This window comes from Artemia franciscana, chromosome 12 (genome assembly GCF_032884065.1).
Source record: "Artemia franciscana chromosome 12, ASM3288406v1, whole genome shotgun sequence".
NCBI classification, from domain to species: domain Eukaryota; kingdom Metazoa; phylum Arthropoda; class Branchiopoda; order Anostraca; family Artemiidae; genus Artemia; species Artemia franciscana.
This window is the reverse complement of record NC_088874.1, coordinates 16,283,018-16,295,030: the sequence shown is the minus strand read 5'-3', so window position 1 is coordinate 16,295,030 and position 12,013 is coordinate 16,283,018. Positions and strand designations below refer to the sequence as shown.

The 12,013-nt window shown below is 35.3% G+C and overlaps 1 protein-coding gene across 2 annotated transcripts in view; it reads left to right on the top strand.

The window, feature by feature from the left end:
- Positions 1–12,013, top strand: part of LOC136033756 (deoxyribonuclease TATDN1-like) — a 57,583-nt gene that overhangs the window by 20,042 nt on the left and 25,528 nt on the right. Inside the window, exons 1-3 of one of the 2 annotated variants that reach the window (XM_065714652.1) lie at positions 96–115; positions 635–814; positions 10,467–10,656. In XM_065714652.1, the coding sequence (XP_065570724.1) occupies positions 661–814; positions 10,467–10,656 (344 nt within the window). In that variant the 5' untranslated portion in view covers positions 96–115; positions 635–660. Of the gene's footprint in view, positions 1–95; positions 116–634; positions 815–10,466; positions 10,657–12,013 lie in introns of those variants that run through there. The other variant, XM_065714651.1, reaches the window with a different exon arrangement.

The following is a 12,013-nucleotide window of genomic DNA, read 5'->3' as shown; positions in this document are numbered from 1 at the left end:
TAAATAGAAATTTTCTCAGTACAGTGAAACATAAATTTAATTATAGTGTGCAGTTCAGAACAGTACATCAACTCCATTGCTACACAGCTGATTTTTAGCGGTTCTATTCACCTAGGTCAGTTATTGTTTTTACAATAATAAAAAATGAGTGCCAGGGAAGCAGGTGTTTACCCTAAAATTACCAATCAGGCACACTTACAAGGTCATAAAATCTAATAAAATAGCTTTTTTTTGAATGCCTGAAGGCTATTGAGTTAAAAGTCTACAGTTATCAGACTTCCTGTGATAATCGAAAGTGACTGCTGGTAATAATTAATTGGGCAAAGGTAAACATATCACTAAACATGTTTTTGTCAATTAATTTATTTGTCACAGAAACATAAAAATTTTCTTCTATTGGGTAATGGACCCTTTACTGGCCAGCTCCCGTTTCACTGATACCCTGTTATCACTGTTGTCTATAAGCACCAATCGGGAGCGGGGAGGGAGGGGCAATTGTATCCTGTATATTTTCGGAATTTATCTGATACTTCAAGTTTGTAAACCTAAACATAATGATTTTAATTGCCTTTTTCTGAAAAGCTACGCAAAATGTTTGTTGTGAATTAAGGTTTATTTCTGCTTTCTTTTTCAGACATCGGTGCAAATCTCATTGACTCAATGTATATTGGTATCTATGGTGGCAATACGAAGCACCCTCAAGATTTGATGAATGTTCTTCAAAGGTCTTGGGACGCAGGAGTAGACAAAATTATTATAACCGGTGGGAGCCTGTCTGAAAGTAAAGAAGCCATAAAAACGGCCCATTGCAGTGGTTGGTACTTCTTTTTCGTTTTTCAGTTTATATAGTCTTTGGTCCAAAGGAGAGTGAGGCTACTGAGCCTTTTGTCGATTTATGCTTCAGTAGTTTAAATGTAACACATCTGTTAAAATTATAGTCTGTTCCTAATGTAGCTTCCATGGATTATGTTTATTGAACATAAAAACTTTGTTATGTACTCGTTGAACTAGAGGTACTAATTTTATTTTAAGAAGATTTAGATCATCCTCTAAGATAAAGTCAAAGTAGTATTACAGTCCTAGCTTTGAGAATACATAGATCTGAAACTAATGAATCCAGTAACATAAATAAATCGCAGTATTGCTTCAAGGCTTGACGTCAAACCGTTTGTTTCATAATGACCATAAACATAAATGCTTAGCTTCAATGGTAGGGTTACGCAAAGATCTTTGTAAATTTGCAAAATAAAAGGCCATAAAATGGTTGTTTTGGGGAGCATAATTTAAAGTCCAATTTTAAAAGACATAAGTGGGTTGTACATGTTATAATGTTTTCTTGGGAGATGCTCCATTTTTTTCGTATTAGAAAGTGATTGTAAAATCTTAGCAAAAAAAAAAAAATTGAAATAAATCTGATTGTAAAAATTGAATATTTTTATTTTATTAAAAGAAGAATCTAAAAAGGGAAGAGGTTATTTTCTTCATTGATACTGAAACAAGCTTAAATAGGGCTTTGGCGTTCCATGATTATCTATTACCCTAATAACCAAAAAACACAAAAAGATTGCCAAAAACCGACACAACATGTAAAGAACAACAGAGAGTGGACAATGTCGTAATTAATAACTACAAATTTCAGGCAAAAGGCATATATAACAACTGGAAAGAATATTCCAAAGAAAATAGGTCAACATAAGTGACAATTTATTTTCAATAAAAGATATGGAAAAGTTAATGGCTTCTTGTTTTACTTTTCACATCATTATCAAACTAAAATATAATTCGCGTTACAAGACGTGTTTGACATTATTTGGCAAAACAAATTTGAAAACCAAGTAAAAACTAGTAATATTTAAAGTAGCCAACACAATTTGAAGACTAATGGCACATTTTAAAATCTCAAAATAGAAGGACAGGATAGAGAACATGCGAGAGGGTAGGCTAACTGTACTAAAATTAAAACCTAAAATATCACGACGATAGATGCCACGACGCCGTATTATTGAGCCAAATGCCTTCCTAATTTTTTCTTGGATATTGAAAATTGGCATTGACTTCGGATCTCAAGCTGAAGTACAATAAGGAAACCCCAGATAAAGAACAATACTAGAAACCGGAAAAATATTGACTTTTTTTGGATCTAGAGCCCTTTTTCAGGAGAACCCATATTTTTTCGTTTTTCTTGTGTTTTGGGTAGTGTTGTAAAACTACCGTAAAATAAGAACTCGGTAAGTAAAATTTGTAAAATAAGATACGCCTTGGGAAATATACGGTAAAATTGGTAAAGTAAGGTACGCCTTAGGAAATTCAGGGTAAAATTGGTGTTTTAGAGTTGCCTTGTAGCTTATAAGACCAGCTGAGCATTTTTTTAAGCAACACTTACAGCTTTCAGTGAAATTTCTTTTATTGATTCTGATTTTCCTGGGCTTAAACACGGTAATACTCCTTCATATAGAGTTTCATCAATTTAATTAACGGTCTCGTCCATCCCTTTGGTAATCTTGTGCCTAGGGTAATACCTCAGCAATTGGACAGTGCCTGATTTTGGACATCCATTTTGTAAAAAAATGAAATAAATAAATCAAATTTACCATTATTTGGGAGTAATATCATATTCGTCATTTTTCTATATTTAAACCTAAGAAATATTACCCTAACAACCTTGCTTATTTAAATAGCCGTATTCAGCCACATTCCTCGTATCATATACATGCTATTTTTCATTAATCTATAAAGGTACCGAATACAAGTAAAAAAGAGGTTTGTAACAATGTGATTGATGACTTTGATTAACTAAGCTCTGGATCATAATAGAGTCACTTCATTTCAGAACATTCAGTCACTTTTACTTTCATTAAGACTGTCTTCAACGGGATTTGCTTGAAAATCGAGCTCCTCTCCTCCAGACTAAGGTTCTGACTGAGGTGACCGTGTCTGATCCAGACCCTCCCCCCGCCAAACGGAAGTCCTGGATACAGTCCTGACGATTATATGTTAATTTCTACCTCCACTCTCCTATTATCTCTCTTAGAGATAATTCTGTATTTATTTGAAGATTCTTTTAAAGCAACTGCTGAAACGTAATCTAGTTAAACTAGAATAAGAATTTCTTTTAAACACTGTGGTCAGTAACAACTCCTTCGGTAGCAATTGGTTGAAAAGAATCTTATAACTGGTGACTAAATCTTACAAAACGGCACTGAAACTTTCTATTTACAATTGACTGAGCCCCCTCCATAGCCTACTCGACCATCCCTTCCACATTAAGTGCCTCTGGAAAAAATAATTGAAGAAATATTAATACATTTAACCCTTATGGGTCTTTACGATAGATAATGCAATTCGGTTGCCCCTGACTCAAACAGGAGAGTAGAAATTTCAGTTTCCCTTCTAATGAAAACCGAGAATTATCCAATGGGAAATAGAGGGAAATTTTTCTGAGGGGGAGAGGAATATTCCGGTTTGGGGAGGGGGTAAACGCCGGCTCCCAGGGAAAAGACGGGATGAAAAAAAGATTTTTCTGAGATGTGAAATTTAAAATAAAAATGAGGATATTGATTCTGCTTTGACCTTCTACATTGTTGAAAACCCAGATCATGTAGTTAGTGAGGCAACTTTAACATTTGAAGCAAATGGCATCCCGCATTCTTTTAGGAAGGCAATTGAAATAAAAGAAAATCGTTAATAGAGACCTTAATTTTTATAGAGATACTGAAGGTATTCCTATAAACCCAGTTTATAATAATTTAAAATAAATGGTTTCAAATATCATTTTTCTTCAGTTTGAATTAAGATAATCTCACCGTACGTTTAATGAAAATTAAGTAAGTAGACAAGCTAAGTTGATCAATAAGCAAAGAATTCTCGCCCAATGTAATTGGTGAACAGTCTTTTATTTATTCTGGCTTTGTATTTCCGTATGTATAATTCAGTCTTTCTTCTGCTCTGTTAGAGCTGATTCAAAGGGTTGGTATCCTTTTTTTAGCACTGAAGACGGCTGGGTGAGTTGTGAGGGGGTTCCAATTTTGAGAATCCTCATAGCCACTTCGCTTCTCTTCCTTTAATGACTTAAGATGACGAAGAAGGTTTAACGGTAATTCCCTCAGGGCAAGACGCGGGTGCATGTTACGTAATAGGGGTTGTTTACTTTTGTATTTTACGGAATAGGGAATGTTTTGTAAGAGATACAGATGCATGGTACGTAATAGGGAATGTTTACTTTTGGATGTTATGTAATAGGGTTTGATTGTTACACCATAGTTATATAATTTTTTATTGTTACGAAATAGGACTTGTTCGACTCCACTAGTCAAGCGGGGGAGTTTTATTAAGATGTTTTTCTTCAAGGTGTTTTTCAAGACCTTTCGAGATATTTAAGACGTTTTTTAAGAAATTTTTCTTCAAAACGTTTTTAAGACACCTTTCTTCAAGACGTTTTCAAGACGTTTCGAGGTGTTTCAAGATGTTTTGTAAGACATTTTTCTTCAAGACGTTTCAGGACATTTCAAGATGGTTTTTAAGGTATTTTTTTAGACGTTTTTCTTCGTGATTTCTTTAGTTCATACATAATAGGGAATGTTTACCAGTGTTAACAATGACGCATTCGCAAGAGACTTATTTCTTAAGGGCCTGTGGGGAATCCCCTTTGTCACTGAGGAGGACACACACATGACATGCTACGCAACGATGGTCTGCACGCGAATGTTACATAACTCTATGCTTTTTTTTCAGAATTTCATTTTATTTCAAGGTGTTTTTTTTTTCAGGGAAACTTTATAATCTAAAGATTTTTTGTCCACATTACAATTTGAATATAAGACCAGATATTTCCCCATTGACCAGACATGAGCCTTAGCCACCTGGATTAGCAAATTAGTCATAATATTTTGATTCGGGTAATCCATTCTGCATGATAACCTATTGCGTAGAAGGAGAGTCCCCTGTTCCCGCATACTAAAATGATTAAATTATTTGCATGTTCCCTTGTGGCTGCAATAATTGACATGTACAGGAGAAAATCAATTACTAGAAATTGCATATATTTGATATGTCCCTGCATGTTAAGTAATGCCTTAGAGAATGTTATCCAGTAATATTGGAGCTTGTTCATGACATATTTTTTTAAAGGTAATAGAGTCTTTTATTCTATTGGAACTTGTTTGTGCTATCAGAGATGAAATAAAAGCGAGAATATCGTTGTGGTTAGAATATGACACACCTTGATACATGATCAAAAGTCTTTCTTTTCCCTTTTCACTACACAGAATTTAGCCCTTATGTTAGAGACAATCTTGAAGGAACATATTTATGTACATAGACTGCCACATGGTTAAATTGCATTAGTGAAATATATTAAAGCTTTATCCTGGAACAGGTAATCTAAAGAATTGAGGCTTTTGTACGTACAAATTTGATTAATAAAAACTATTTTTACAAGCATTATTGAAACACAGGAAAAAGCAATTAAAAAACAATGAATGCAAAAACAAAACGTGAAAAAAACTTATAAAGGATAAAATATAAGCAAAAAAACATGAAATTAAAGAAAGGTGGGAACCCTGGCAATTAATTCCAGATGGGAGAGCTGATATTAGAGATGAATTTTGAGCCATATTAAGAGGTATTTCTGAGAAGTCTTAATGAAAATGCATCGTTTCTATTGCTTTATTAGACGCACCTGCAAGAAAAAGAGACATCTTTTTACATTAAGTTATTTCTGAGAAGTCTTAATGAAAATGCCACGTTTCTTTTGATCCAAGATTATGCATATTCACGCCACTGTTACAATATTTGGTTAGCCCACCCCTTAGCAAACAATTTCAGAGGGGAGTTGTTGTTATTTGAGATAAATTTAACCTTATTAAGAGTTATTTCTGAGAAGTCTTAATGAAAATGCCTCATTTCTTTGACTAGATGTTTGACACTTTAAGCTGTAGAACATGTTAGTACAAGCAATTCACGGCACCGTACCACACAATTACATGCCCTCTGGAATCCTATAGAACCTGCTCATCATTCCTAAGACATTTACTGAATATTTTCATGATACAAATATTATTTAAATCCAATGCTTCATGTTTTGGTAATTCAACTCTCCATGATACTTCTTGTCAATTCACGCCATCATTCCACACTATGACTGGACCCTCTGCAACTCTCTAGAACTCCTTCATCATTTCTATGACATTTTACAGTTATTTTCTAGTTAAAAATCGTGCATTAAATCCAATGGTTCATGTTTTCGCATGTCACCCCCAACCTGATACACCATGTCAATTCACACCACTCTTCCACACTATTACTGGCCCTCTGGCACCCCGTCATCATTCCTAAGACATTATCCATATTTTCTTGTTAAAAACCATACATTAAATCCTTTGGTACATGTTTACGCAACCCAACCCCTAACGTGGAACACCACGTTAATTCACGCCACTGTGCAGCACTATTGCTGGCCCTATGGCGCCCCATTTATCATTTCTCTTATCATTTCTGAGCCATTTTTAGATTTGTTCATAATACAAATAAGATTTAAATACAATGCTTCACAACTTCGTTAATCAACTCTTTCTTTTACACCTTTTCAGTTAATTCCAACATGCCAGACAATTACTGGGCCCTTTAGCCTCCTCCAACACATCCCCATCATTCCTAAGGCATTTTCAGCTATTTTCTTGTTCAAGATAATGCACTAAATCCAATAAAAAATATTATGTGCGAGGCACAAGTTCTTGACGTAGTCCAATTTGGCAGCATTAAGGCCGTAAACATTGCGGCAAAATATTGACAGTTCATTCATTTTCTTGTTTGAGGAGAAACCTTCTGTATTGCTCGTTAGACTGCTGGGCAATGTAGACTAAAGCTAGCGTGGCTATTATTAGTATCAGGGCACAGAGCGCATTGAACTGTTTGGGAATCGCAAGAGTTTTCTCTACTGTTCTCGTGGGGTCCAGCACATCTGGAGCATCGCATGCTATTGGTTCAGTCTTTAGCAAGATGATCAAATGACTGACACTTGAAGCATTGCTTAGAAACTTGTCTGAATGGGAGGACTTTGATGTGAGTGTAATCAATGAATAACCCTCATCTGGCTGCAGCATTTCGGGACTCAGCGTCACTAAAGGTAAGTTTGATTGTCTCAGATTGACCATATCGCTTGGCACTGACTAATTTGGAGTTGACAGAGAGAATATCATCATCTGTTGTGGCAAGAAGCACAAATCTGGTGATCGCGAAGGACTTTTTCTCACGGAAAGAAGCACTTACATCATGGAAGGACTTGAGGGAGTTGGCAAGAGTAACTGCCGACTTGGGGCTGTTCATGTAAGCAGCCAGGTTGGATTTAGTCTGTTGGATATGATCAATGCCTCGGTCACTAGCTTGTCTTTCGACTAACTGCTTCTGCTTGGAACAGGAATCTATTTCTGAGGTGGGTACGTTGCTGACGAAAACCTGGTGTAAAGATTTCTTGGGCTGAAGGAGACGAAGCCAATCATTCTGAGACATAAGGATAGACTTACACTGTTCCATAACAGTGTGAATCTTATCCATGCATTGGTTAACTTTCACGCATAAGGTTGTAAAAGTGTCTTGTGGAATTTTTGGCACTTCGGATAACTTCCAGATGGTGAAGCGAGTCTTAAACTCAGGGAGTAAGCTCAATAAATTCACAGTATCATACATGTCATTGGCAAGGGATTCCCTCGAAGCTTGATTACGTCTTTCTTTCACATACAGCTCCCCAGAACTTTTAGCTATCTCGTTCATTTTTTCGTAGTTTTCACGGATAGTATCTCTTGTAAAAAGAACTTCATCGCTGTATTCACCGTTGTATCGTTCGTTATGATTTCTTGATATCCCAGCACCGTTTCTATTAAGTTCAATACCGGCGCATAAATATAACTGAAGACAGCCATGTTTACGCACTACCGTAACTATTCTGTAATCAGTTCGCTAGCAAGCACAATTCGTTACCCGTAGGACAGGTTAATGTCTATTCCAAGAATGTTTGTTTCAAGTGCAAAAATTAGCTTATAAAAAACTAGATGCGACGTGCCCCAATTAACGAGGGAAGTGTCAGTCCCCGTTCACCTAATCCCAGCAGTTTGAGGGAGACTCTCCCTGCAGGTACAACGGTGCTTGCGACGGGGAACTGCCCCTCTTCTGTTTGCCTATTTGGGTGACTTTAAAAAACTAAAAGCAGTCCATTCACTCAATCCAAATCACTGTCAAAATCAGAATAATAACCAAGCCAAAAAACTGTTCCTTTCACTAGGTAAAATAATTGATAAAAAATAAACTTGCCAAACAGCTTCTTAAAATCCAGAAAAAAAGAGCTATTTTTTACTTGTAATATATGTTGCAAAACTACACGGTTAATCCGGCTTAAATACAACTTCTTGTTAACCGGCCAAATACCAAAAGAGAATTAATAAAACTGATTGAACAATAAAAATTTCGGGTCTCTTCAGCAAGGGAATGATCCTTAGGAGCTTACTTTTTAAACTTTAAAGTCTAAAGTTTTTTATTCAGGTTCTATTTTTCAGGGGCAGTCCTCTCAATCTTACTGATTGAAACTCATTGGATGTTTTTGATTTAAGCAAATTGCAGCATGCCTACCTTTCTGCTTAAAAGCAGGAGGTGACGGAGGTGAGGTATTAAAGGATAATTCCCCCGCCTTGGTTTTCCAATTATGTAGACTGAAAATCTTTGCTTGATTCTGGTTACAAAATAGGTGTAACTTGCCTACCACTATACTAATTAGTCGGCATTGTATGGGGTGATGATGAGGGCATTAAAGTACCTAAAGGCCATATTTGTTCCTCCATCAAGAAAAATCTGAAATCCTTGTGTAATTCTATTTCAAACAGGGTGCAACATATCTGTTTTTCTGCTAAAAGACTGGTGGGAAAAGGGGGAGGGGTTGGATGATTAGGAACCCACTTTGGTGCCTAGTTTGATTCTGGTTCAAACAAGGTGCAGTGTACCTACCTTTATATTAAAAAGGTTGTCGAGGGATGGGGTGATTTTTGGATGAGTATTGTGTCAGTTTAAACATGGTGCAACATGCCTATATTTATGATAATTGCTGGCCATAGGAGGGTTGTTACGTATTGGAAGACCTCCTTTCCAATTAGTTCTCAAGTTGTATAAATTGAAAACCCTTACATAATTCAAGTTCAAACATGGTTTAAATGGAAAACGGTTTTCATATAGTCAAATTGATGTTTTGTTACTTGCTCTTGTAGCATCAAAATTGTAAATATTGAAAGAAAATATATTGGAACTCCGGAATTTCTGGAATGAGTTTTCTAGAATCTATCCTGGAAATCTAGAAAAATTACGGTAATGTTTATCTCATACAATCATAGAGATAGTTCAGTATTTTATACGAGTCCTACGTCATACGATCCCTAAAAACATAACCCTTGGACCAAAGACCATATCGTTTTCATTTTATTTTATTGTTTTAGTGTTTGAAGTTCGCAAACAGTAAGAGATAAGGTTTCGATTTTTTTTTTTACATAAAAATTTTGAAATGGCTTTTCTGGAATTTCAAAGTTTTCTTCTATTTTCTGAATATTTCGTTGAAGTCTATTGAATTGCATAGTTTTAAACAACAACCAAAATCAAACTGCCCTATCCTGGTAATCTAGAAGAGTTTTGGTAATGTTTATCTCAGGCTGTCATAGAGATAAATCATTATTTTATACGAAACCCGCATTACACTATCCCTAAGAACGTAACCCTCGGACCAAGGACTGTATCACTTTCATTTAATTTCGCTGTTTTTAGTGGTTTGAAGTTCGGAAATAGTAATAAATTAGGTTTTGATTTTTTTTTTTCCGACATGAATTTTGTGAAATGGCTTTTCTGGAATTTCAAACTTTCATAAATTTTCGAGATTTTTTGTTGAAGTGTACTAAATGGCATGATTGTAAACAATAACCGAAATAAAACTGCCCTATCTGCACCTTATGAGAAGAGATAACGAACTGATTCTGGAAAACTTGACCTTCAAATCCCATGAAAATTTCAAGATCTGATCTTGAAATCACTTTCTTATTTTAAACGTCTGAATTTTAAATAACCTCCTTATAAAGCGTAAGTCTGAAGATAGAATGGAACAACTCTGGCTGTAGTTTGATTCAAATATGTGATATATATATATATATATATATATATATATATATATATATATATATATATATATATATATATATATATATATATATATATCAGGAATAGAATTTACCATGTGATCATCACCCATAAACTACTTAAAACTAGCAGCAATCTTTCCTTAAAGGGTAAAATATTGTCGTCAAGACTATCGGTAAATGATCAAGTTTTCGGTAGTGACGTGAACCTTGCCTAAATAAGTAAAATGTACATTTGATCTCGCTTCGAATTTTTTCATCCTTGTGTTTTATTTTGCATTTATAGTTTGTTTTTGTTTTTTTTAGAAAAATTGTTTGCCACTGTTGGCTGTCACCCAACTCGTTGTTCTGAATTCGAGGCTTCCCAAGATCCAAAGAAGTATTTTAATGAGCTTCAGTCCCTTGTTAATGATAATAAGGACAAAGTTGTTGCTATTGGAGAATGTGGACTCGACTACGAGAGAACCCAGTTCTGTATACCAGAAGTCCAAAAGAAGTTCGTATAATCCATACTCTTTCATATTAACTAGTTTATTCCTTGGTTCACAGAGCTTTGATAAAAACGCTTGATTTTGTGTTATCTGCTAGATCCCCCCATTCATTGTTGCCTAATGTTTGTGTTCCTTCATGGTATGTCAGCTGCGTTGACATATTTGTATCTTTTTAGAAGCCATCCTGTTAGTTGATGCCAAAAAGTCATACTTGACTAAAATAGACCTGTGGCGTGTGAACTCAGGATGTATAGGTGACTCTGGCGCTTTAGCGAAGGGCAGGCCTAGCGTTTACTTCTGACCTTTTAAGACTTTGCGGTTTACAAGTGATTATCTCTCTTTTCCAGAAATTAAATAAAAAAACTAGTTTTTTTAATAAAAAGTAAGGAGCGACATTAAAACTTAAAACGAACAGAAATTACTCTGTGTATGAAAGGGGCTGTTCCCTTCTCAATGCCCCACACTTTACGCTAAAGTTTCACTCTTTCTCTCAATTCTTCTCTATTAAACAGTTAAAAAGTTTAGCGTAAAGAGCGGGGCGTTGGGAAGGTAACTGCCCCTTTCATACACGGAGTAATTTCTGTTCGTTTTAAGTTTTAATGTCGCTCCTTACTTTCAGTGAAAAAAACTATTTTTGTTTTTTATTTAGTTTCTGAACGTTTTTGAATTGATACATGTTTGATTTCGGCACTCCCAACATAATTAATTGAAATGAAATTTGCATATCAATTCTTTTTTTGGGCTAGATGACTTTCTCTTAGTTTTGATCAGACGATTTCGAGAAAAAGGGGTGGGGGAGGAGGCCTAGTTGCCCTCCAATTTTTCGGTTACTTAAAAAGGCAACTAGAACTAGAATTATTAGTAAAAAATATACGTAACTTAAGAATTAACTTACGTAACGAACTTCTATATTCGTATATTTTTATTAAGTATATGAGGGGGTTTGTCCCCCCGTTAATACCTCGCTCTTTACACTAAAGCATAAATTTTGTCCCAATTCTTTAAGAATGACCCCTGAATCACAACGGCCGTAGAATAAACAGTCGAAATATGCTTTAGCGTAAAGAACGAAGTATTTAGGAGGAGGAGAACCCCTCATATGTGTAATAATCTCTGTTCGTTTTAAGTTTTAATGCTGCTCCTTACTTTCAGTTGAAAAACTTTTTCATATTTATTTTTCATTATTTTTTTTAATAATAATGCTAGAAAATCCGTCGTCCCTTCATTTAATTTCTCATCCCCCATGACAAATTCCCCCAAGGAAAGATCCTCCCACGTAGTTCCCTCTCCTCAATCCCTTCCCCAACTAAAAAAAACCCCCTGAAAACGTCTGTACACTTCCCAATAATAATTACTGTATGT